Genomic DNA, 23,508 nt, shown 5'->3' on the forward strand with positions numbered 1-23,508 from the left:
CCCCCCCTTGCTTAACTAAATGTTACTAAAGAAAATAAGTTTAATCAAGTCCAGACCTTTCCGCAAGAATCGCTGTGCTCTTCTCGCCCCCCACGCTCTCCTTCCCCTTGCAGCAAGCAGAGGGCACCGCATGGGCTTGGCCAGCGCTCACCCGTTGTGTTGGAAGAGCCTTGTTTGCTTGGTGGGGTTCAAAGATCCCGCAGTGGCCGTCTGAAGAAAAGAGCAAAATCTCAGTGGTCTGGCTGCTGACCCTCCACTCTCCTGCCTGTCGCAGCCTGTCTGAGCCTGATTTCTGCTCAGGTATGAGCTCTTTTCCATTCTGTTTACGTTCCACTTACCAAAAGAGGTTGGAGCCAGATGATTTTTCTGCAGAGGATATAATTTCATTGGAGGGAAGCGAGAGTTTGTAAAACAATCCATGGGGTTAGTTGCACCTTGGCTGCTGCAGGATCTCCCCAAACCCTTCTCGAGTCTTCTGTCAGTTCTTTGAAAGCCAAAATTTCCACTGCTGTTGATGCCCTGCCAGGCACTCTAGCAGGGTTACTTTCCCTTGGATGCAGTTCAAGAAACCATCGTTTCTTTTCTCTACTGTTTGTCATTGAAGGGCGGGGAGCGCCTTCCCTGCACTGCCCTGCTGCCTCCAGCGCTGGCAAGAGTAGACAGCCAGGGATGCTCCTCAGACCCACCATGCTAGCAATGTGAATTAGAAAAGATTTTGGTGTCAGGGAAGCTGAAGCATTCTTGTCTTCAAGAAAATATGCTTCAATGTTTAAAAAAACCCCAAACCAAAATCTGTTCAGAGTACTGGCAGAGGCCTGGGTTAAAGCCCTCTTCCAACAAAGCAGCGATCTGAAGGTGCAAGGCTCATCGTTGTGGTGTGCTTTAGGTTTGTACATTTAGGCAGGAGTGGCCTAAGGACTTCTGAGAGACTCAAGCGTGACATTTTTATTTTAGTATAGACTGCTGAAGTCAGAGGGTTTAGGTAAAAAGATCCTGGGGCAAGGGCAGCTTCAAAATTGGGGTGGTTTGGGGTCTGCCCAGGCTAGATCCCGCAGCAGGCCCTGCCTTTGCCAGCCGTTGTGCTCTGCCAGGTACCGTAACACAGGATGCAGGTACCCAGGGGGGCCACTCAGGAGAGGAAGCCCACCTTCCTGCTTCCCACAGCCATGCCCTCTGCTCGGGCGCAGCCTGCTTCCTCTGGCGCTGGGGCTGTGTTCCAGTTTTATCCTGTCTTCCTTGCTCATAGGGTTTGGGCTAACTCTTTCACATATTCATAGTGTGTACATTAAAAAAAAAGTAGTTTTAGAACTACAAAAAAAAAAGGGAGGAATAGATGTTTAGGAAGGAAAGGAATGCCTGGGCATAGCTTTCTGCTGCTTGTAGGAGGAGCTGGCTCCAGGACAGACTGTTTTCTGATGGCTCCTCCATGCATGTCAGTGTGGTATCTTTAATCTTGGTGATGTGTATCGTTTAACTAGACTGGGTTGGGTGAACTGGTGTGTGTCTGCTTCCTATACGTCCACCTGATTTACCTGACCTCTGCTTATCCTCTGCCTTGCCTTGTCATAACGAAACTACAACAGGTTTTAGGGTTGTTGGGGGAAAACCCATTTTCCTAGAAAGAATATAGAGGTTCACTGGATTTTCAGAGAAAATGTATGAGCTTTACTGACAGGAGAACCAGCTGAGCAAGTTAGCGGTGGATTTGAGATGTTAACTTTGTGGCTTTTGTCTACCAGAGCCTGAGCAGTATTTGATGTGCAGACATGTTTTCAGACATTTCTCATAGAGAAGGTGTTGGCGGGTCTGCTGTTAACACCCTTGCCTTTAGGCCAAACTATTGAAAATTCAAGTTCAGCTTGAATCTCATTTCAATGGCTTGGAAGGCTGCAATCTGATGGGCTGAAAAATCTCATCCAACTCCAGCCCTTATTAGGAGCTTAATCTGAAGTGCAGCCAAAGCCAAATAAGGGGGGTGGGGTGGGGGGGAAGCAGTAAAATGGAACAAGAAATGTGCATCCAATTTACAGTATTCCTCTGCAACCTTAATTCAGCCCCCTGTATGCGTTACGATACAGTTTCTAATTATGGGATCACATATGGTTTTTTCCAGGGCACCCCTGCCCTCGCTGCTCAGGGAGGGCAGCCAAGGCGGCCCAGTGAAGGATGGGGTTGTGCATGTCGGAGCTCTGTCCTGCATGGTGCGGGATTTGGAGGGAAGGGAGTGAGACAAGTCATGAAAAAATAGCAAGGGTGATGGTTAAGGAGACGGGATTCCTGCTCTGCTTCTGCCGCAGGGCTCGTGTATGGCGCCAGGTAAATTGCTTTTCATACACAACAAGGGACTTGATTTCCTGGGTCCCCAGGCTGAGGGTTGAGTTGCAGAAGTGCCAAGTGCTCCTGCTGCAGATGATCTCACGGGAAGTTGTATGTCAAACATGTAAAATGCCACTTGGTGTCATTTATTTTTTCAAAAGGAAGCTGTAGGCTGATTCTGGAACTGGATGCCCAGAACTTCTCTGTACCTCTTTTTTTGGCTATAAACGGGTCATGTTGTGAACGTAGTTCTCCAGGATTTTATGAAAATAAATTCACGATCGTTTGAGAAGTATTCTGGTCTGCAGTGGCAAGACGCCTTCATTTTTGCCTTGGAGCAGCACGTGAAAAGTGTGAAGAGGGCTGAGTGCCATGCTTGAACCACCAGTCGAAAACCAAAACTGAAAAATTCCTCTCTTGTTGAACATCATCTATTCTTGGTACTAACTGCGTCAGGACTGTGTGTACACGTGGTATGTGGCCATGCCGTAAAGACCCTATGCAAGTGAACCAGATTAAAGCTACAGAGAAAACTGATTTCCAGCACATCCTAGCTTTTCAGGGCTTGGCAACTGTAATATTTTCTTAATGCAGCCCTTCAGATGCAGTATGCTATGAATTACAGGACTGGGTGAGTAAGGATTAGTGTGGAGAGGGTACAAGCATCACTCTGTATCAAACCTAACAGGGAGGAGGTCGAATGGCTTGATCCTGAGGTGGTAATTCTTTTGCATTTCTGACCTGTAGTAGAAAGTGTGAGGTTTTTTTGGATCGTCCAGGAAGGATCTTGTGTGTAGCTTAGGCTGCGAATGCCAGATGTCTGCTTTTGGCTTATCTGAAAGTGGCTTTCGTCTGATCTTCAGTTTGGACCACTGTTGTGTGTTGGAGCCTCACTTGCAAAATAGCTCCTGTGTCCATCGAAGAAAGAGGTTAAGGAAGTTATTTTTTTCTGTGGTTTTATGGAACTCTATACCATCGTCTGTCTCTAAGGAAGATGTGACGCACGATGGCTTTGCAACTATGCAGCTTGATGGAGAGGCGCATAGCTGTGGATGCTGTCACAGGGATGCTCCAGCGAGAGGTTTGTGAAGTTGAGAGGCAGCTAGCATCCCTCTCCCTTCTCCAGTATCCTTTGGACTTTGTTGTAGCTTATCTCCTTCCCTTCAAAACATGGACTGGGAGCTGCAAGAGGACCAGCATGTTCCGTACCAGCCTGGCAAGAAGAGCCCCATCAGCTGTGCCATTGGGAGGAAGGGCTGTGCTCAGCCGTGCTCCTCCAGGGCTCTGCAAGGTTTCGAACACAGCTCACTTAAATCAGCAGATGTTGTCAGGCATGCACAGGCAAAACCTTGCTCTAATTCACTAATTATAAAAATTCCTGGCAGAAGCTCTGTGTGAGTCAGCTACAAAAAAATCACTTAGGAAAAAAATAAGTTTATGGTATAAGGCTGACTTTAGCAGACAATTAGAAGGCGAGCTGGGGCTTTCTGTAAGTCTAGTTGGTCATCCAGCTTTAGCCCATCATGTCCTTCTCTGGAGAGAGTGGTGAGGGGAGAAGCAGAATGGTGAAAGCCCAGGGGCTCTGGGCTAAAGCTCTCTGAACCTGGTGGTGTGGCAGGGGGTGGATAGAGAGTTTCCCTGCCGGGAGCTGGTGTGGCTCTGGCTTGTGAATCAGGGCAAGGCAGCCCCTTCCCTGCCAGCCCTGAGGGTGGGAGGAGGCTGCTGCTGCCTGCTCGGGGCGCACGTTTGCCTTTCACCTCGCTGCACACCCTGACCAGCTCGGGAACCTCGGATCCAGACAGGTCTTGAACTAACTGCAAAGGGTGTTCACAGCATTGTCTCCTGGGGAAGCTGCCTTTTTCCTTCATAAACGTTGGATTTTATTTTATTTTTGTTACAAAACCCATATAACTAATTTCCCTTGGAATCTTCTGCAGGCGTCTGCTCTGAGTGTGTTTTGGCCTTGCTGCCCAGTGCTGGTTTTGAATCCCAGTCCCAGTGGTGGGAAGTTTTTAGAATTAATGCCAGTTGTATTTTTTTAATAGAATCGCAGTGTCCGCCTGTGGGTTTTAAACAAATAACCTTGGCTTTGTGTTTAGCCTGCAAGTAGTCAGTATCCAAAGGGTGTGTAGGCAACAACAGCGATTTGGCAAGGAGGCAGCATTTCTGCTTTGTCAAAAATGACTTTGTATTTCTTTTTCTAACCTAGCATGCACCTTCTTGACCCTGTTCTGATCGGCTGCAGCAGGCAGGATATGTGCCTTTGTGTGGGGCTGTGGTGCAGGCTCCCAAGGGAGGTGCGTGGAAGCCCCATCAGTGTGTAATTTAAAATGACACCTGGGGCGTATGGAGTAGGAAACAATCCTGCCTGGTGCCCCTGGGAATGGATGTGTCTTTACAGGGTTGACCCTTCAGCTGGGCAAAATGTATTTTCTTGCACCTACCACGCACTTGCACTGATTTTTCTGCCTCCGCCAGCTCCCTTTTCACTTTTGTACCTCGTTTTAAGATGTGGCTCACAAAGCAGAAGATAATTTTTCAGGATGTAGCACCGTCCTTTTGATCTCGACCTTCCCTTTATTTCCTTTCCAGGATGTCTTTTGTAAGACAACCTCACTGGGCTTCCTCTGGTGCCGCTCTCCCTTGCCAACCTGCCAGCACAGGTTTCTGGCAGGAGGATGAGCATCTCTGTGCGCCGCTCTGCTGCTGAGGTGTGCCCCATGGACGCTGGCATCCCTCCCTTCAGTGGAACACAGCGCAGCCTCTCCAAACTGCCTTGTCTTGCCCAGGAGCAGCAGGGATCCAGGAGGACTGTCTTCCCAGGAAAGAACAGCTTTGCTGGGGTGGGCAGCATGCTGCGGTCAGCCCCCCAGAGCCACGCGTGTGTTACAGTGACTCTTGTTCAGGTGCTTCTCAGCATTTCCAACACAAAAACTAGTTTTGGAGGACTAAGTTGTCTGCAGAGATGCTCTTGGTTTTGGGTCTGTTTTTTTTTTTTTTTAATATGCCGTTCTCCAAGGAGCTTTTAAGAACATGCAACTCCCTGGTGTCTCCAGTGCAGCAGCGACTACTGTAGTGCTTGCGAGCTGTACTTTTTATAGTCCTTGTCCCTTTGGTCAGCAGTTTTTGTAGTTATTTTCCCTTTGATGTTGGTCACTGTCAGCAAAGAAGTTTGAAGCTGGTCTGATAGGTAATAGCTGATAGATAACAAAAAGTATTGGTAAAGAAATGAAGGGCGAGCAGAAGACCATGCAGGTGTGGTACCAGTAGGAACACCCAGTGAAAGCAGTTGATTTTAGTGTTGAGGAAGGTCAGTATAAAGATGCCTTTCACCTGGGATGGGAGAGGGAGGCAGAATTCCTGAAAACAGGTTTGTATCTGCATGAAGCTTCCATACCTGAAGAGCTGTCTATATCCTAGAAGAGGCTTTTATTTATTCCTTGGAATCCTGAGTTTGGCGAGCGTGTGTTGGCCATGCACACTCTCAGCTTTGCCATAAATCTGTGTTTTGGCAGTGCTTGTCCAAATGCCATATTATCCAGATAGGAATAGATAGGGGATTAAAGCAGAATCCTTTGCTATTTATGGACTTCCCTTGGGGAATCCGTTGTAATATTCTTTTGAATTGACTAAAAGGTAACCACAACAACCCAACGCGGCACATGCTAAATCTTCCCTGTGGCCCTCCTGTAGACCTGCAGAGGGGGAAGGAGGGATGTGGTGAGATCTTTCAAGCTTGCAGATCTGAAATAGCATTGTTCGGGCTTTAACAATCTGCCACCTGCTGATTCCCTGGGATTCAGAACAGAATCAGGGACATGTGTGTTGTTTTTTTACAAATGGGCTGGGCTTGGAGCTTTAAATCTCTCCTTTCATAATCAGGTGCAGTCTTGGAAAGTATTAATTATTTTGTACTATCTGTAGAAGTAGCTTCGTAACTGTCTTTACAAACTCGGGTCCTGCGTATCTGGGTGTCCCTGTTGGCGCAGGAGTGGAGGAGTGGGCTGGGTGCCAGCGTGCCAGACGGAGTCTGGAAGCATTCAGCAAAGCTGCTGGCTCAGGCTGTCCTGACGCCCTTCAGCAAACTGAGCAGCAAGAAATTACCAAGAAGGGCTTTTCTCTTCTTTTTGAAATTGTCAGTAATCCAAAGTGCTGCATGTATATGCACAGAGTTTAACCTTTCGGTCTCCAGCTCTGCCCCATGGAGAGAGGAGGTCCTCAGCCCTCCTGGAGAACACACAGAAGACCCAGACCAGCTGTGTTTGATCTTTACACTGCTGTCTATTGGGAAACTGTAGATGGGTCTCTGCAGGTGGACCTCTTCCCTTGGCTGCATCCTGGCAAGCAGTACCACCAAGACCCGGCACCTGGACCCTCAGACACCCCTTCATTTGCCCACCGCCTTGCAAAACCACATGTGTAGTTTACAACATTCAGAGCAAACACCATGAACTTCATAAATTGAAGACAAGCAAAGTTTTTGTGTTGGGGTGCAGTTTTACAGACCAGTTGGCTCCGGTTTGGTTTCTCTGGGCTTGGGAATTTCCTGGGTTTGGGTGTTTATTCCAGCTGCCCAGCCCCAAGCAGCCCCTGGGGCGTGTGTCTGCAGGGGGGCCAGGGCATGCTCCTTGCCTGCTCAGTGGTGGGGGAGAGCAACACAAAGACTGTGAAATGCCGGTTTCTCTTACAAACCTCTCTTGCTTTTTATTCAGGAGCAGCAGGTTTGTTCCTGGGTGTAGGAGCGCACCTTGCTTCCCGCATCCCCTTTGCGCAAGGCTTAAGGCAGCCCATTTTTGTATGTGTTCACTGAGAAACAGCAAAAATCAGGAGCAAGTGGATGGCCAGCGCTTTCTTTCTGCTTTACGTGCCTGTTTAATTGGATAATATACATGGCCTTGCCTTTTTGTTTACCCTAGGGTTTGTTATGACAAAGAAGATGGATTTTTCCTGGCTCTTGCACGTGCAGTATGTAAGCCAACACAACGCAGTACACAGGCAGCACATGAAGCCTGCCATGACTTGGGAACTTGGGCTGTTCTTTGGTGCGCCCCATTGACATCCACTCATCGCTCCGTGTCCGCATTGCACCTCTGTGATGGGGAAGCATGTCTCTTCCCGTGCTTGCAGCCACTTAACACTGCTCGCCAGCACACAGGGGCTCATTTCAGATTGCTTTCTCTGGAAGTAGGGGCATCTGGGAGAAGAGATACCTTTGAGGTATCTCTGCTTCACCTCTGGTGGATTCTTGGAAACCCTGGGGAGGGAGTCTGTGCATCTTCACCTGTTTTTGCTCTCCCCTTTTAGTACAAACAAATTGCCCCCTAATCTTGGGATTTTTCCAGAGACTTTTCCTTGAGTCCTGGGTTTCTGAGCGCTTATTTCCCACCTAGGGAATTGCGTTTTTTTTTTCCCCCCACGCATCCTAATTCCTGGGTGATTTCTGTAATTTATCAATGCTAGCTTGTCAGCAGAGACTTGGAATAAAAGGCTTTGTAGTATCCTGCTTAGCTGGCTGTGTAAACATGAAAGTACCAGGTTTTTAACTAGCTTGCTCACATGGCTTTCCTCTGCAAAGCTTTAGCCAAAACACTCCACTAGATAAAAGGGATGCTGAGAAAGTCCAGGTCAGGCAGAGATTGTCTGAGAAGGGGTATAACATTGATCTTTGTTTTAGTTTTACTTTTATTTCTTGTAACTTCTCAGTAAGAACAGGGAATGAAGATAAATTGTTTTCATCTCTTGGTGGTCAAAGATTAAGATGGATGAGACAGTGGGCTGCCTGGAAGAAGCTGTTAAGAGCCTGGCTGTGTCCCCCCTCTCTTGCATCTTGGGTGAAGTTGGCTTCATGCTTCCCAGGTGCCCTTCCCCACGCTCCTCCTCCTGTATCTGAGCCTGTGAGTGATTGCCTTGAGTTTTCCGAGCTCTTTGAACTAGAATAAATGAGAGAGGCTCTGGGGATGAGGCCTCTCATCAGTCACTTGCCTTTCACCTCTGAGGACAGGGGTTTGCATCAGGTGTGGCATTAAAGGCACGGGGTTTGGTGCCCTTTAGGTCATGTCCTGCTAAGCCTGCCTGAGCTGCTGGGTGTTTGTGATAGCCGGTGCAGGTCCCAAAATCCAAGAGTTTTAGGTTGTCCCATAAGCTTAAGAGTAGAGAAAGGATGAAGGAGGCTTTGGGTAAGAGGCAGCATGGTGTTTGAGTTCAGCCCCTGGGATTTCAGGGTCTTCATTTGCCCTTCTTTGTCCAAGTTTTCCCAGAACAGGAATATCTCTCATCTGTGTCTCAGAATCTAATCTGCAGGGACAAGTTTGCAGGAAACTTTGGGCAGTATTCACCCTGTTCTGGGAGGGCTCAGGACGAGTGTACCACTGGGAAGTAGGATTTTTTGGGCTGGTGTCCGTACGAGCACAAGCACTGCGCTCATGGTGGGGGGCGTACTGTAGCACCATCGTGCTTTACGTATTTAGTGAATTCTGTTTGTGAAAATGGAGTCGGTTCATCACCAAAAGTGCCTGTGGGGTTGAAAATGTGAGACCCTAGCACAGGGGAAATGGTTCTGTCAGAGCCCCAATATTTTGCCCTGTTCATGAGGAAAAAAGCCCTGTTTGAGGTAGGGTGGAAGGTGTTGCTTTTGGCACCCACGCATGGTGTCATTAGGACTCAGTTTACATGGCAGATGTGAAGCCGCTGTGCCGGGGTGCAGCGGAGCAGGAGCTGGGCTGGCTCTGCTCTGCCCCACAGCAGCAACTGGTGCAGCCCCACCGTGCAAGTCCTTCCTCTCTGATCAGTGGCTTGTGGATGACTGAGAGGCTCCGGGCACCCGTGTCCGTGTGCAGCGCTCTCTTAATGTTGTCGCTTTGTTAATGAGCGTCCAAAGAAGATGCTGGCTGGATCTGGGTGCTGGGGGGCGTTGTCGGTCCCTTGCATTCTACTTGGCACGCTCGGGCTCCGATGGGGAAGGAGCGTCGGAGAAATGCTCAGCTTTGAACGGGGCTCCCTTGGGTGCTGCAGTAGGTAGACTTGAGTTCTGAAGCACCAAGAGAATTCCCTGCAGACACACGTCACTGCTATTTGCTGCTGCTGCTGCTGGAATAGCCCCTGGCTGGCATACTTCACAGTGTCACTAAGAGGGGACCAGAGCTTGAAGAGGCCTTTTGACTCTCTTGGCTCTTTACCCTGAGCCAAAAGCTTTGGGGTGGGGAGGAGCTGGTGGGTGTAGGCAGGTCAGGCAAGATGCTGGGCACTGGCCCTCTGGTGCATGGCGCGGTGGCTGCCTTCCTGCCTTTCCTGCCCTTTGATGTGCTGCAGGGTACATAATGAGCATCAGCCCTCTAAGAGAAAACAGATTTGAGTTATAAAGTTGAAAAAAGAGGGAGCAATTTTGCTTAATCATTTTTACACAGATCCACAGGCGTTTCTGTAAGAGCGAGCGGCATCTGGTTCACGGGCAGCCTTGGCTGCTTTGAGGTCTCCTGCAGCTTCTGCAGTCTCAGGCAGAGATTGATGTTCCAGATGCTGTTCCCAGCAATCGGATCAATGACATGCTTATTCAGACTTCTCATTTTTTAAAGAAAGAAAAAAAGTAGAGAATTTTTTTAAGATCATCTGAAGTATCAATGAACTGTGAGCCCTTTTTTTTCTTCCCGCCCCTGAGTAGGGCACTGCAAATTATGTCCCTATTTATGAACACCACTCAAAGCAGAAGGAATTGAGCTGCCTGCCTACCCAGTACCTTGGTGTTTGCCCATTCCCTCCCTCCAGCTTCTAGTCACTGCAAGGAATACAGGAATTTTTATTCCAAACACAAAGCATTCATTTCAAGGAGAAATGACTTAAATGCAGTAACGCCCCTCTGCCCTGCAAGCTCCACAGGCTGTCCTGGTGCGTGCTTTCTGGGCATCTTCAAACTTGTTTGTGTATGTGGGAAAATTACTGAGTGACAGGGAAAGTGCTGGAAAGCTTTGATTTAAATCTGATAAAAATGCAAGGCCGCTGCCTGGTCGGCTTGTCAGCTGCCAGCACCCATCGAGGCGGCTGCGAAAATGGCTGCTGTGAGTTTGCCGCTGTGGTTTGCCAGAACCAGGCTTGTTATTTACCCATTTCCATCTATGGGAGCATGAATGTTGCCTGTCTCTGAGAACCTTGTGGTGGTTGATGTGTTGTTTTGGAGGTGGAGAGGCCCTGGGAGAGACACCGATGTCGCTTGCCAAAGTCCCTGGATTTGGCAGGAGCTCTCCCTGGGTCACCACAGTGAGTCCCATGGGAATGAGAGTCTTCAACCACTGCATCAGACCTCTTATCTGCTGCCTTGGCTGATAAGCTTTAATTACCAAGATCACAACTACTGTGTTTCCCTTGTGATCCTACAGCTATGTTTGGCTCCTGGCATAGCCTTTGTCCTGTCCTGGAATGAGAGCTTCTGATGGCATTCCATTAAAGCCGCTTGCCAAGGGAAGCGACAGCATCTTGTCTCTGGAGGAGTTTGGCTGGCTGCTGGGACAGACCCTGAAGCCCACGCTTGGCTTTCGGTAGTCAGAGCATGTGGCATCCAAGCAGACCTGTGCTCTTGGCCAGGGTAGATGTCGCAGGTTAATTTTTGCCTGTTCAGGGTCTGCTCGCTGTGTGAGATATAGAAAAAAAAAATCCACAAAGCAAACTAGAATTAAGCTGCAGGTTTTGTTCTCATTAGTGTAAAAACATAAAATCTGGTGTTTCTGATGTCTCTAAGGAGAGAAAGAGAATTAACTCCTGGCGAATGTAACCAGAGGATACTTAAAAGACAAATTGTTCGCATACTTTCTTGAAAATTTGCATGAGTGTAGGGAAAGGTCATTGTAACTGCGGAGTCTCCTCCTCAGATCTTCGCCTGCCGGTGGCTGATTGCAAGAGCCTGTTGCTAAGTGTTCCTGGAAACGGAATAAAGATGAAGCAAGATAACTGAACAAGAAGGGGGGGGAAGCTTGGAGCTCGCAGCTGAACCGCGCGGTTGCCAAAGGAGATGAGTATGGTGGAGTTTGGCTCAGTGGCTGCATTTAGTCAGTTCTGACCCAGGGGCTGGGGAATGAGTGACCAAGCCTGAAACTTCATGGCAGATCCTTGGAAAAAGTCTCTTGGACGCAAGCGGATGATTTGCTTGCGTTTTCTGTGGCTTGTCCAACTTCAAACACGTTGCTTCCTAGCATTGAGGCTGGAGTGGGGATGGGAAGGCAGAGGGTGCTCCCACAGTACTTTGTGTTCTTTTCCTGGGTAAAATACCTGTTCCCCCAGCATTCATTTTGTTAGCCTGGGACCTTTTTCTGGATGGTCAGAAGTCGTAGAAAGCAACAGGATAAAAGAAGATGCAAACAAATTCAGAGCTTGACTAAGGCAGAAAGCCTTTAAGGCCAGATGACTTGAGGGGTATTTTCTGCCTGTCTCAGGTCAGGCTGATGCTTGTTTTGTGTGTCGCAGAATCAAATAAACCCCTGATACAGCTCCTCTTTACTGCTGAAAAGACAAGGAAGCAAAACTTCCTCCTTAACTTTGGCCTTTCTCTAGTTGAAGCTCTTGTAAAAACACCAGGGTTTCTCTGTCTCCATGGATCGATTTCCTGGAAACAGTTTTAATAACTGTTTCTGAAGTAATTTTTATCATCCCAGAGCATTTTACAAACTCTGAATATAGTAACAGCTGAAATATAGCCACATGTGAGGAAGCTCGCTGCCGGCGCACAGCCGTCTTCGGCATTTTATAAAAGAACACACGATTGGCTCTTCCTTTTGCGCAGAATCTCCCTTATTCCCACCAAAACGGTGCGGTAGCACTCCCACCATCCGGCCCTCCGCATCACCTCCTGGTTTGCCGTCAGCTCGAAACCCCCATGGCAGAGCAGGCGCTGGGCATCCTCGCCCTGCTGAAGCCTGTGATTTCCAAGCCTCCCCCTCCGGCTGGGGCTGGCAGTCAGTGGAGGGAATTAATACGCTGCATCTTATCTGACATTTTGAATGCTCCCGTGGGATTTGCATTGTCGTAGGTTTCTGGCAGCAGCCTCTCGTTTTGCTGCAGCTGCCTTCATGCCGTGCTTGGGGTGGTGGGAGGGAGGCTGTGCCCGAGGCTCGCTCTCACCAGGGGTCGGTCCTGCCTTCCCGGTGCTGTATTTCATCTGTGTGCTGACTCATGGGCTCTTGCCTCTTTGAGAAACTATATATTTTGTGACTTCTGTCAGTCAAATCAGGATGTAGCTGGAGCTTTTGACCTTGCTACTGATTTATCGCTGTCCCTGTTTGTCTTTTTAATTGGTTCGGCAGTCGCAAGATATGCCGCTCAAGCCTTAAAATCAAGAAGAGGGAGCCCCAGCCTGCTGTCTCATTCCTCCCTGGTTGATGGCTCTGGAGCCGGGGGCCTCTTGTGTCTTGGTGCTGGGTTTCACGGGACAGATCAGGTTCCCTCGCTTGCCCTGCACCTGGCCCACCATGCGTGTGTGTCGTAAACGCCGCGTCCCCTCAGCCCCGGCTGCCTGGTCCCCTCCGGGCTTGCCTGGCCCTGGTTATTGCTCCCCATCCCAGCAGCTCGAAGTGGCTTTGGTAGGTGCCTCCCTGCTCTGCCTCCATGCCCAGCCCAAACCACGTCTCCGCTTCTTCCTCCAGCTCTGATTCACCTGTTCCTCTGCCTTCTCCTCGCAGCTAATGCTGCCAGCTTTGCTGGAGCACAGCTCGACGGGAGAGCCCCTCTGCAAAGGAGTGGTTGGGTGGGGAAAAGGCTCCTCCAGTCTCCTGCCTGCTGGCTTGTGCGGCAGCTGAGACGTTAGTGCATCTGAGCTGTGGTCAGCTTTGTTCTGCTCCGGTTTTTAATGTGTCCATTACTGCAAATGTGGGACTCGCAGTGGTGTCCTCCTGTGTAGACATCAGCGGCTCGCTGTCGGGCAGGTTTATGTTCCCAGCCTGCAGCATTGCTGCAAAGGGGGTGAGTGTTGGTCTGGGGAGCAGGAGGAAGAGAAGTGCTTGGCAGGAGAGCATTTTTCAGGTAGCCTGACCCGTTACATCCCTCCTGCCCGTGTCACGAGTCTGTCTGATGATGTTCCCCACAGGGCACCCAGCGCCGGCTCAGGCCACCGTGGCTCTGGGGCTCAGCCATGCTTGTGAAGTCCGTTAAGAGGATATGGAAGTCCTGAAAGTGCGCCGTCATCAGTGGTTTAGCCCAGCATGGTTTCGGCAGTGGGATGTTTGTGCAGGACGGACTTTAATGGCTCCAGAGGATAAATCTGCGAGCACCATGGCTGCGCTGGGTTGGTGCAGGCTGTGGGACCCGTGTCTGTCCCAGGAGCTGAGGAGGAGCGGGATAACTCTGAGCTGTCACTGGCAGGGATTGTTCTTTCCAGCTGGAGCTTGAGAGCACCTGGATCTGGTTAGCTCCTGGTGTATTTTGACCTGAGTGCGGTTACGGAGTGAATCCCTTGGGCTGCGCTGCCCTTCTGAGCTGCAAGCAGAGCCCATTGCCTGTCTTGCATGCAAAGCCCAGAGCTGCCCCAGCAGCGTGGGCTGCGAGCAGGCGCTGGGGCTGTGGTTATGGCCTTTCTAGCTCTGCAGCTGTGTAACCTTTGCATGAAAATCCTCCTTGGGTTGCAAACCAGGAGTGCTGCCAAACTGAGATTCAACGCCATCGGCTCTGAGACACCAAGACGGATGCGGCTATAGGGGGGGCCGGGCCAGCCAGTGCACCCTCTCCTGAGATTAGCTGGAGCAACTGGAGGAAAGCAGTTGCTTTTAAATAGTCCCAGTGTTTGCAGTGATACAAGTGCTGTGTTGAGCGGAGGTTTTAGAAAATAAGTGTCAGCAGTGGTGCTATGGATGAGCTATTGCATTTTAAAAGGTGCTGCGTAATGAGCGGGTTTCCCATCAGCAGCAGTGGGCACAAGGGGGTTTTTGCAGATGTCTTGGTAGTTTTACAAGGGTCTCCCATGTTGCTGGTCTGGGGGGTGTCCTGGTGGTGTCGCAGGGAGGTCACTGCTCACGAGGCTCCCAGCGCTGCGGCATCCTGAAGCTCTTGCTCCCCTGGGTGCATTACAGTGCTAACAGATACTTATTGTTTTCCAGCATTTTGTTGGTCTGATTGTGTAAGGTTCCCTTTCGGGTTAACCGCTGAAAACAAAGCAGAAACCACACTAATACCTCATTGTGTGCATTAAACAAAAAAAAACCAACCAAACCCCTGATCTCCCTGCAGATTTAAAAGGCTTTTGTGTTTGGTGGGAACTCTGTCTAAACTCAGGGCTTTTCAGAAGTGTTTGTTTCTTAATGATCCAGGATTGCAGCCTTGCAATTTGACCTTGAGATTACTACCAGCGCTTGATGCCGGCTGCCTTCGAGTGAACGGTAGCAGCAAACGTGAAGGCGGTAGGTAGGAAACCCAGGCTGTAATGTGTGGCGGTTCTGGCAGCCATCCCATTTCCAATGACAGATGAGGCTGGGGACCAAGAGAGACGCTGAACTTCAATTCAACATCCCAGACTGCCACCCCACCCCTTTCCTATAAACAGATGGAAAAATATCCCTTCCCCATAGAGAGAAATTATTATTTTTTCTTATTACCTTTGTGTTTACATAGCTGTTTCTTACTCAGTGCTAGTCATTTGGGGGCGTAATTTATAGGGGCCGTGTATGATACACTTCTACATGTGTCTTACATTTTTCCCCACAAACACTTTAACTCCCTCCGTCCTCGCTGCTTTTTATGTGTTTGTCTTGCTGTCTTACCTACCAGGAAAGCAGGAAGAAAGCGCCAGTGAAAACAGGTAACAGAGGGTGGATTCAAGGTGCTGGCGGAACCCGCCTGCATTCTGCACCCATCTTTGTGCAAGCCCTGTGTCCTGATTCTCCTGGGAGTAAAGGGAGAGTGCTTGGCCCAAAGGAGAATTGCAGGGAGAAAAATCAGTTATGAAGTAGCTTGAGATGCTCACATGCAAGCTTCCTTTTAAGAGGTAAAGCAAGGCATGCACGTGGAGAAAAACATTTCTTGGAAATGCATGGAGGTGTGTTTTCTAGTCCTGGGTATGATGCTGCATCCTTGAATTCTGCATCATCTTTGGGCTGTTGAATGCAATTTGAGGAACACCTGGAAAAAAGGAGGTTTATAAAAGACATCCTTGTAGTGTTGATAGACCAGCCTGTCCGTAGCATCCTCTCTGCATGATTTTGCTGCCTGTGTTGTTATCTGTATGTTTAGGCAAATGCTACTTCACCCCGATCCTGGAATCAAATCAAGCTGCCAGCTCAGCACCGCTTTGAAACTTGCACATATAAAACAACGAGGCCACCTCTGGTGTCAGCTCTGGGCCCTGGGGCTTTGCTCTCCATAGATCATGTTAACCGCTCTTCAGTTCTGCTCAAATTAAATGTTTTCCTATCAGATGTGGGCTGCGGAGGATCCAGCCTGTCAGCCTGCATGTGCGTCAGGAGGAGAGGAGGCAGCTTGTGCTCCGAGCCGGGCGTGCACGCCAGCCATATGCTGCTTTGCCCTCAGATAAAATGCTCAGCTCGCAGTCGGTTGGATGGCTTAGCCTGGGAAATGGTAAATGCAATGGTGCTGGCACTGGCTGACCTGGGTGATAAGAAGAAGAAAACGGTAGGAAGCAAAGGGGCCAGGACGTGAGGTTGGGCTGGCCCATGTCCCTCACCCCGGGTCTTTGGCTGCGGAACCCATCGAAGGAACAAAGAGCAGCCCTCCGCTGGTGGCCGCCTTGCCAGAAAACCCCGCAGAGAGGATTTCCTTCTGCTTCGGCTCCAAAGCTTTTGCCGTTGCGTTTCGTGGCTGGGAAGAACAAAAGCTCAGGGTTGCAAGCTGGCTCCTGCCAGGGTCTCCCCTGTCCGCCCCGCTGGCTGCAGGGTGATGCAGGTGGCCGCAAGCCAGACTGTGCTGTGCCAGACTCCCACCATGGAGCCACAGCAAAGAGAGGGTGGAGGTGACAGCAGGACTTTAGATTTGATTTGTTTATTTTTTGCTCACACTGAATCATGTTGCTGGAACGTGACTGGCGGGGGGAGCATCCGCAGTAGGCGCTGCTGGCCCAAGCGCTGGGGGAAACTGGTCCTGACGTTGGTTTGAACTGGGCTTACTCCCACCATAGGCAGTGTGGGGCAGAGGGGAACGATAACACGGTAGCCTGGCTGCCACTGGTCCATGTGCGCCAGCAGCCCCGGTGCCCTGCCCGTCTCAGCCATTCACATCAATCTTGTTTATTGCAATTCCAAATCCTCCCTCCTCTGCTCATTAATGTTCTTGGAGCAGACGTCTCTCTCACCATTGTATTTTGTAATTAGATTTTGATTTGCTTTCAGAGAGAAACAGCAGCACAATAGACATAAATTTATCCCAAGGCTTGCTCGGTCTCCTCTGTGTCGCAAGGTCAGACCTCGGCGTGCACCATCTGCCCTCGACGCCTCCCCCACTATTCGGCTGCGTGTCGTTCCTGCGCTGTGTCCCCTTCCATTTAAGGGGGTTCCCTTGCGCACGAAGGGAGAGGAGCGGTGAGGGAGGGCTGGAAGAAGGGCTTTAGCTCGAGCTGAGCTTGAATCGCTGGGACAGGCGTGACCTGGATTTAAATCGACAGGGCGAGGGAGCAGCCTGTTCTGCAGCCCCGTGCCTGCTGTCTGCAGAGCCTGGGTGGCCCCTGGTGCTTGTAAACCCTTTAAGGCACGATGTAAAAGCCACAATTTAACATTGCGAGTGAGTGAGGACAGAGAGATCCCATGCAGCGCCGGACTGTGGGAGCAGAGCGGTGGGGATGGCTGTGGCTGTCTTGCCAGCTGGGAGCTGGTCTGCACAGCAGAGCTGCAGGCAGAGGTGAGGAATGGGCTCTGCTGGTTCTCACAGCCCTGGAACAAGGGCACTTTTCCACCTGAGCTCTGATTTGAGTTCCTCAGACAGACTTCATGTTTCAGCCTATGGCTCTGGAATGAGAGACGGGCAAGAGCCGAGCTTGTGTCTGTAATGGAAACCCCACTTTGCTCTTGCATGGGCACTCATGGGGCTGCTGGAAAGCGGGGTCTTTCCAACCCCTCACCAGAGGAATTGCCTAGGCCCTGGGGGTGTTGCCTCCAAGGGTGGATTTTTAGAAGGAAAATGACTTTGCATTTCATTTAGCAGAAAGCAGCAGCTGCCCACATTGGGAACATGCTCATTATTGCTGAGGAATCTGCTTTTGAGTTTTTTAAACCAGCTTTGTCTGGCTGTTGCTGGTCAGGGTGGAAGCGTGGGTTGCAAGATGAGCAGAGGCAGTGTCTGCCCTGCTGCTGGCATGGGCAGGTGCCTCTGAAACCTCAGCATCTCCTGGGTGGAGGCGGCTCCATATCCTGTGGAGGGTGGAGGTGGCTCCATATCCTGTGGAGGATGGAGGCGTGAGAGCTTTTATGGTCCAGGTTCACCCAACAGCGGAGAAACACAGCCCCCAAGGAGGGTGGAAGGACCACTTTTCTACCAGCCAGGGCTTATTTCACTGCAAGCAGTTATGCTTTATCTTTGCTAGCATTAACCGCTGCAGCTCGGGATTTATGTTAGTAAGTGAATGAGACCAAGGGCTGATAAATCAATCAGCACAACCAAAAATAGCACCTGGCAGTTGCTGGAAGTAGGGGATCCCTTCCCCACCAGTCCCCTGCAGAGCATGGGGGGATTTCATCTGCCCCGGCTGGGTGCCAGCCCTGTGCAGAAACAGCCGTGGGCTGCTGGGGAGACCTCTTGTCTGACTCCTTTATCTGGAAAAATTACTGCAGCTGCCTGCAGACTTCTCTCCAACGTGCCTCTCAGCCAGGCGTTTCCCGGTCACCAGGGTGGGGGAAATAACTGAGCCAGGCACCGTTACGGAGAGCGGCTTTGTGAGTGAAGCTGTGCGCTGCTGCTGCATGGCCTGATATCTTGAGATCGCCTCGGACCTCAGATAGTAAGCGATCGCTTTAAAACCTCTTGTGGCTGGTCATGGATGGAGTCACAGAGGGAGCCCAGGGCTGCGCTTTCCAGGTCCTCCAGGACAGGGTGGTGATGCTTTACAGCATGGTGATGCTTTGCATAGGGGTAAGGTTACTGGAGGAATCTGGTGACTCTGGTTTTTCCACTGGACGGCTGTATTTCACCACCTGCACAGGAGCCAGAGAGGTTTCTGTGAAGCTGATCAGCTGATATGGTGTCTTGCAAGGGGCAGCATTTCCTCAGTCCTTCTTCAGCAGGCATCCTGGGGTGAGTATTGAGTTCAGCAGGCGCGCAGCCTGAGCCGGGAGCGAAGGGCGCTCCGAGAGGATCAGCTGCTTTCGGGCTGAATAGTCCGTAGATTATTTCCACATCTGTGTTAGCTTTGGCTCGATCCCACAGATTTGCAACAGCTGTTGGGAAGCGGAGCAGAGATCCCCTCTTTAAATGGATGATCAAATCCTCAGAGTGTGGAGTATGTTATTTCTATGTCATCCTCTTCATGGCAGGAAAACCAGCTTTTAAAAATTGCTGAGGCAGCACTCTGCCCTGATGCCTTAGCTATCGTCTCATCATCCTGTGGTTTCAGAGCAAGTCGTAGTTTGCTTTCCACATCCCACGCTCAGCCCAACACAGGATCCTTTGCGAGGCGCACGGTCAGGCAGGTACTTGTATAAGGGATGCCTTTTTTCTCCTGGGCTCCCCTTCCTGTGTGGACCACGCCAAGTGGGACCAAGGAGGAGCTTGGCTCCTTTCTAGAGCCTGCGTGTGTGCAAACCCTCGGCATCCTACCCTGAGAAAAACTATATGGTGCCAGAGATTTGTCACAAGACCGGTTAGGTCTTCCTGATGCTCAAAGGCTTTCATGGAGATCGGGCGTCTTTACTGGAAGCTGCAGTTCAGCTGCGAAATAGTGGTGTGGGAATCCTGTAGTGAACTATCTTCTCCAAAAAGCCAAGGTAAAATGAGCCAGGCCTATTTCCTATCAAGGTCCTTCTCTTTCAGGTCAGACCTGCAGTAAAAGGAGCCATCGGGCTTCCTTCAGAAGTGTCTGACAGGCTTTGGAAAGCTGAGCTTGGCTGAAGGGGATCAGGGAGGTGGGAATGGTGGTAGACCCTGGCACTCATCCTGCAGTGCATGCCTTTCTCATTCCCCATTGGCTTTCCTAGTGCACAGGAGAATCATCAAACCAAACTGCTCCCACTTCAAACAAGACATTCGTGTACTTTTCAATACAGACAGTGAAATTAATAAGGTTAGTGCGTTGAGACCACCAATTTGCAATTCATGCCTTTTACAACAAGGCTTAAAATGGCAGCCCGGTTCCAGTCTTCTCACATGCAGTTGTTGTGTTTGTTCATCTGGGTCACATGATGGGTTTCAGTGATAAGCCAGGCAGCAAACGCATTGTCCATAGTAAGAGCTGCCCAGCACGTATGAAGCTCTGAACGCTTGGCATGACCTGGGATGGCTGGGTGGTGGTGTCCGAGAGCCGTGTGATGCTTGCAGCTTTTGCAGAGAAGCAAGGTAAAACCTGGCAGTTTAGTTTTGCTTGCTTTTTCTCATTCACCCAAGGTGTGACTGAGTGTGATAAGACATTCCCTGGGTTCAAGTCTCAGAGCATGGTGATGGACACACTCCCCCAGCAGGAGCAGATGTCATGTTGACCTTTTTTGATGCTTTTTGACCCTTTCGACACACACCTAGCTTCCAGCTTGCTTGAGGCATTCTCCTGTGGACCTTCAATGATGAGTTAGAAGTGGCAGCCTTCCATTTCATGGGGACAGAGCATCTGGATTGCAGATTACCTGTCCCACAGATGTCTGGGCAGCCGAATCTCTGCAAAGAGACTTGGGCAGTCTCTGCAAAGGCAGTTTGGGCCCAGTGGGGCCTGATGGCATATACATCTTGAGAAGACCCAGGGCTAGTTGTTGGCAAGAGCTGCCAGGTCTGCTGGACCCCGTAGACTGCCTGGAGCCAGCTGTGCACCGCTCGCTCCAGTGCTTCCAGCGAGAGCGCGTTTGGTTTGGTCTTATCCCCTTATCTGGGGTGTCGCAGCCCTGTCCCTCTGAGCGCAGCCAGTGGATGCAACCTTTTGGCTCTAAAGTGCAGACCCTGCCGCTTCCCCAGCCAAGCAAAACCACCAGGACCCGCCATAGTGCCCCAAGGGGAGTGCTGCCCATATACAAAGGGCTTGGCAAAACGAAGTGTAATGTAAGCAACTATTTAAAGAGACCGGTCCAATTGCTAGTTGTAATTTCCTCATTGTTTGCAACACCCTCTTAAATGCCTGTGATCCTTATAAAGAGCGTTTCCCCACACTTTAAACTTCACAGAAGTGGATTTTACCTTCTGTGGTTTGAACGCCCTCATTGTGAGGGGGCAGGTTTGCATTTAGTGTGATGTCTGTCTTCTTTTTCATGCTCAAGGCTGTTTGGGTTGTGAGTCAAGCATTATGAATGAGCCTGCTTGTCCCAAGAAGTCTGTCTGTTGGAAGGCTGGTGGGCAGGACAGAGTCTTGCGTTTCTCTGGGTCTAGTTGATGGAAGTTGATAAAGTCTTCCTAGATCAGTGGTAATGCTTTCCTTCAGACCCAAGAGGGTTTTGCTAATGCCGCATCACAAGCAGGCTGCCCTATATCACTCATTCATGTATATCTTTTGTAAAAAGGTGTTGGAAGAAATATTTAATACAGCGCCATTAAAACCTGAATGTGGTGGTGACTTTCTCCCTCAGCTAGACCTCTGGTGAGCAAACCGAGGGATCCGCTTTGCTCTGCCTGAACGTTGCAGCTCTTTCCTGCCCTCACTTGCCTGGTCCCCAGATTAATCCCATCTCAGGAAAATGGGATTACCTCTATTCAGAAATCAGGTACGGTGATCCACAGAGTTGTGGCCTTTTTTTTCTGGGCACCTGGGTCCAGTTTCTGTGAGAGATACTGATGGAAGCAGCAGCATGTTGTGTGAGGGTTTCTCTGGCTCTCATGCTCAAATCCACACTGGCACTGGGTGGGATTCTCAGTCCCCTCCTGCCTTTCTCCCATGGCTGGGTTTTATTCTCCAAACCAGAGTGAGTTGTAAACACCCAGAGCCTGAGGGGCTTTGCAGAGCAGAGTTTAGGGGAAGGTGGTGATTCATTTCCTTCCCCTCTGGCTCTCAGTTATGGTTTGGCTTTTGTTTAAGAGCTTGATAATTCACCGCTGGGCTGTTTAGGTTGAGACACTCGGAGAAATATAAATGTGATCGCAGCAGCTCCTCCATGCGTGGCGGGGAGGCCGGCTCCTCTGACTGCAGCCAGCCCACACCTGCAGGCTGGGCCGTGCCAGCAGCTGTCGTCATCTCATTCCTTGCTGTCCCGGCAAGCTTCTGTACGTGGGTTAAGCTCCAAATTATCCTGTGCCAGAAGCATATGCTGAGAAATGTCAACCCGGGACCGTGTGACACGCAGAGCACTCAGTCACCAGTGCTGTGCGGAGCCAAGCTCGCTGCAAAACATAATGACGGCAACATCTAGACTGAGACTCCCAAAACGTGGCCATCCTGCGTGGCTTCTGCCCCTAGCCTGCGGGGACCGCTGCGAGGCTGGCAGTGCGGGATAGCTGAGTGGGCTACGCGGCCCCCAAGCTGATGTCAAACCTGGGAATCAGCTCCTGGGAACAAACCCGGGAAGCCCCAGTTGCAGAAGAGCTGTGTTTCTGTGCGTGGGCATTGTTCTCAGCGTGGCTCTGTCTTGGCAGGGGTTGCTGGTTTGTTTAATGAACATTGAAATGAGAGGGGAGGAAGCAGCCAGGGAAGTATTACAAATTGCTTCAGAGCAGTGACTTTAAAAGTATTTGTACTTACCACATCTTCTAAACAAAGACCTCGAGGTATGGTAAATACTACCCCCGTTTTGCTTGCAAAGAGCCAAATGCAGCAGCAGGAGAAGCTTTACCCACGCTCACGGGCAAGCCCGCAACAGGCATGAGACGAATGCTGGTCTCACCCATGGTACTGAGTGGATGGTGTTGACAGAATCGTGTCTCTGCAGGTGCTGGAGGTCCAGGTCGGCCCAGCAGCTCTGGAGAGATGCCCTCATGCCTTCCTATGCATTGCCGAAGCACCAACTCTGTTTTGGTCTGAAAGATACTAACATCCTAAAATATTCCTCTTCATGCTCACAAGTTTACCTTTCTCCTTTCCCCTCCCAATCTCTTTTACAGCTGAAGCTGTGGAACAAGTACAGAGTCTCCAACATTCCTTCCCTGATATTTATCGATGCCTCCACTGGGAAGGTGGTTTGCAGGAACGGCCTCCTGGTAATCCGAGATGACCCAGAAGGTAAGACCTGGAGTCCCGTGTGCCACAGAAACATGGGCACATGGCTGCCTTTTCATTTCAGTTAATTTTTAATAGCCTTGGATGGGGGGGGGAAATTAGGAAACAAACAAGTATTGTCATGGTTAACTAATCAAGGCACTGTATTATTTTCAGTGTAAAATTTTCTGCATCATTCCTGCCAGATCTTCTGTTTTGGTTTTGCTTGTTGAAAGGAACAAAGATTTCCCCTCCAGGATTTTTGTCTGAAGTGCTAATGAGGAAATAGTTAGACTAACTGAAACATTAAGTTTGGATTTTTCCCTGATGGAGGCACATGGACAGAGAGACCGAGGGCTCAGACTTGTCATACCTTGGGAGCAGAATCCTTCCAAAACACTGAGTGGGACTTCATCACTGGTATCACACTCTGTTAGGATAAATGAATTCCTCGTTATTTACAAATGCAACAGAAAAATGCTACTGTTGTCCGTTTCTGAGGTTTACTGTACTGGGGGTTGACGTTAAATCCACCTTCTTCCAATTTGCAAATACCAAAACGAGCAAAACGTGTGCCCTTATTCATACACCCTGCAGACCCATCATCCAAGTGCTAGGCTGCCCACGCACACGTGTTACCGACCTGTCGTTTCTTCGTGCAGTAGATACTGAGTGCAGTGACCGAGTCTTTAATTCGGGTGGCAGGAGCTGTGCAGCAAACACACATTGTGGCCTGAGCCATCTGCGATGTTGCCTCCTCTCTGGCTGAATACACAGACTGATTGCTCTGGGAGCTGGCAGCAGATGATTCAGAGCATGTGTTTGTGTGTACACACACATGCTTGCTTTGGGGTGCAGGGGGTTAGTCTAAGTTTAGTTTATGTATAGGTTTTTTTATATAGGTATATAAAACATCTTTTGCATATATATAAAGAAGATTTTATAAATAAATATATGTGTAT

General features: G+C 50.0%; 1 protein-coding gene across 2 annotated transcripts in view; it reads left to right on the forward strand.

Annotated features, from left to right (window-relative positions):
- Positions 1-23,508, forward strand: part of NXN (nucleoredoxin) — a 54,155-nt gene that overhangs the window by 15,754 nt on the left and 14,893 nt on the right. Inside the window, exons 1-2 of one of the 2 annotated variants that reach the window (XM_064468021.1) lie at positions 21,045-21,122; positions 22,453-22,570. In XM_064468021.1, coding sequence (XP_064324091.1) covers positions 21,096-21,122; positions 22,453-22,570 — 145 coding nt within the window. In that variant the 5' untranslated portion in view covers positions 21,045-21,095. Of the gene's footprint in view, positions 1-21,044; positions 21,123-22,452; positions 22,571-23,508 lie in introns of those variants that run through there. The other variant, XM_064468020.1, reaches the window with a different exon arrangement.

This window comes from Phalacrocorax carbo, chromosome 17 (assembly GCF_963921805.1).
Source record: "Phalacrocorax carbo chromosome 17, bPhaCar2.1, whole genome shotgun sequence".
Taxonomy (NCBI): Eukaryota; Metazoa; Chordata; class Aves; order Suliformes; family Phalacrocoracidae; genus Phalacrocorax; species Phalacrocorax carbo.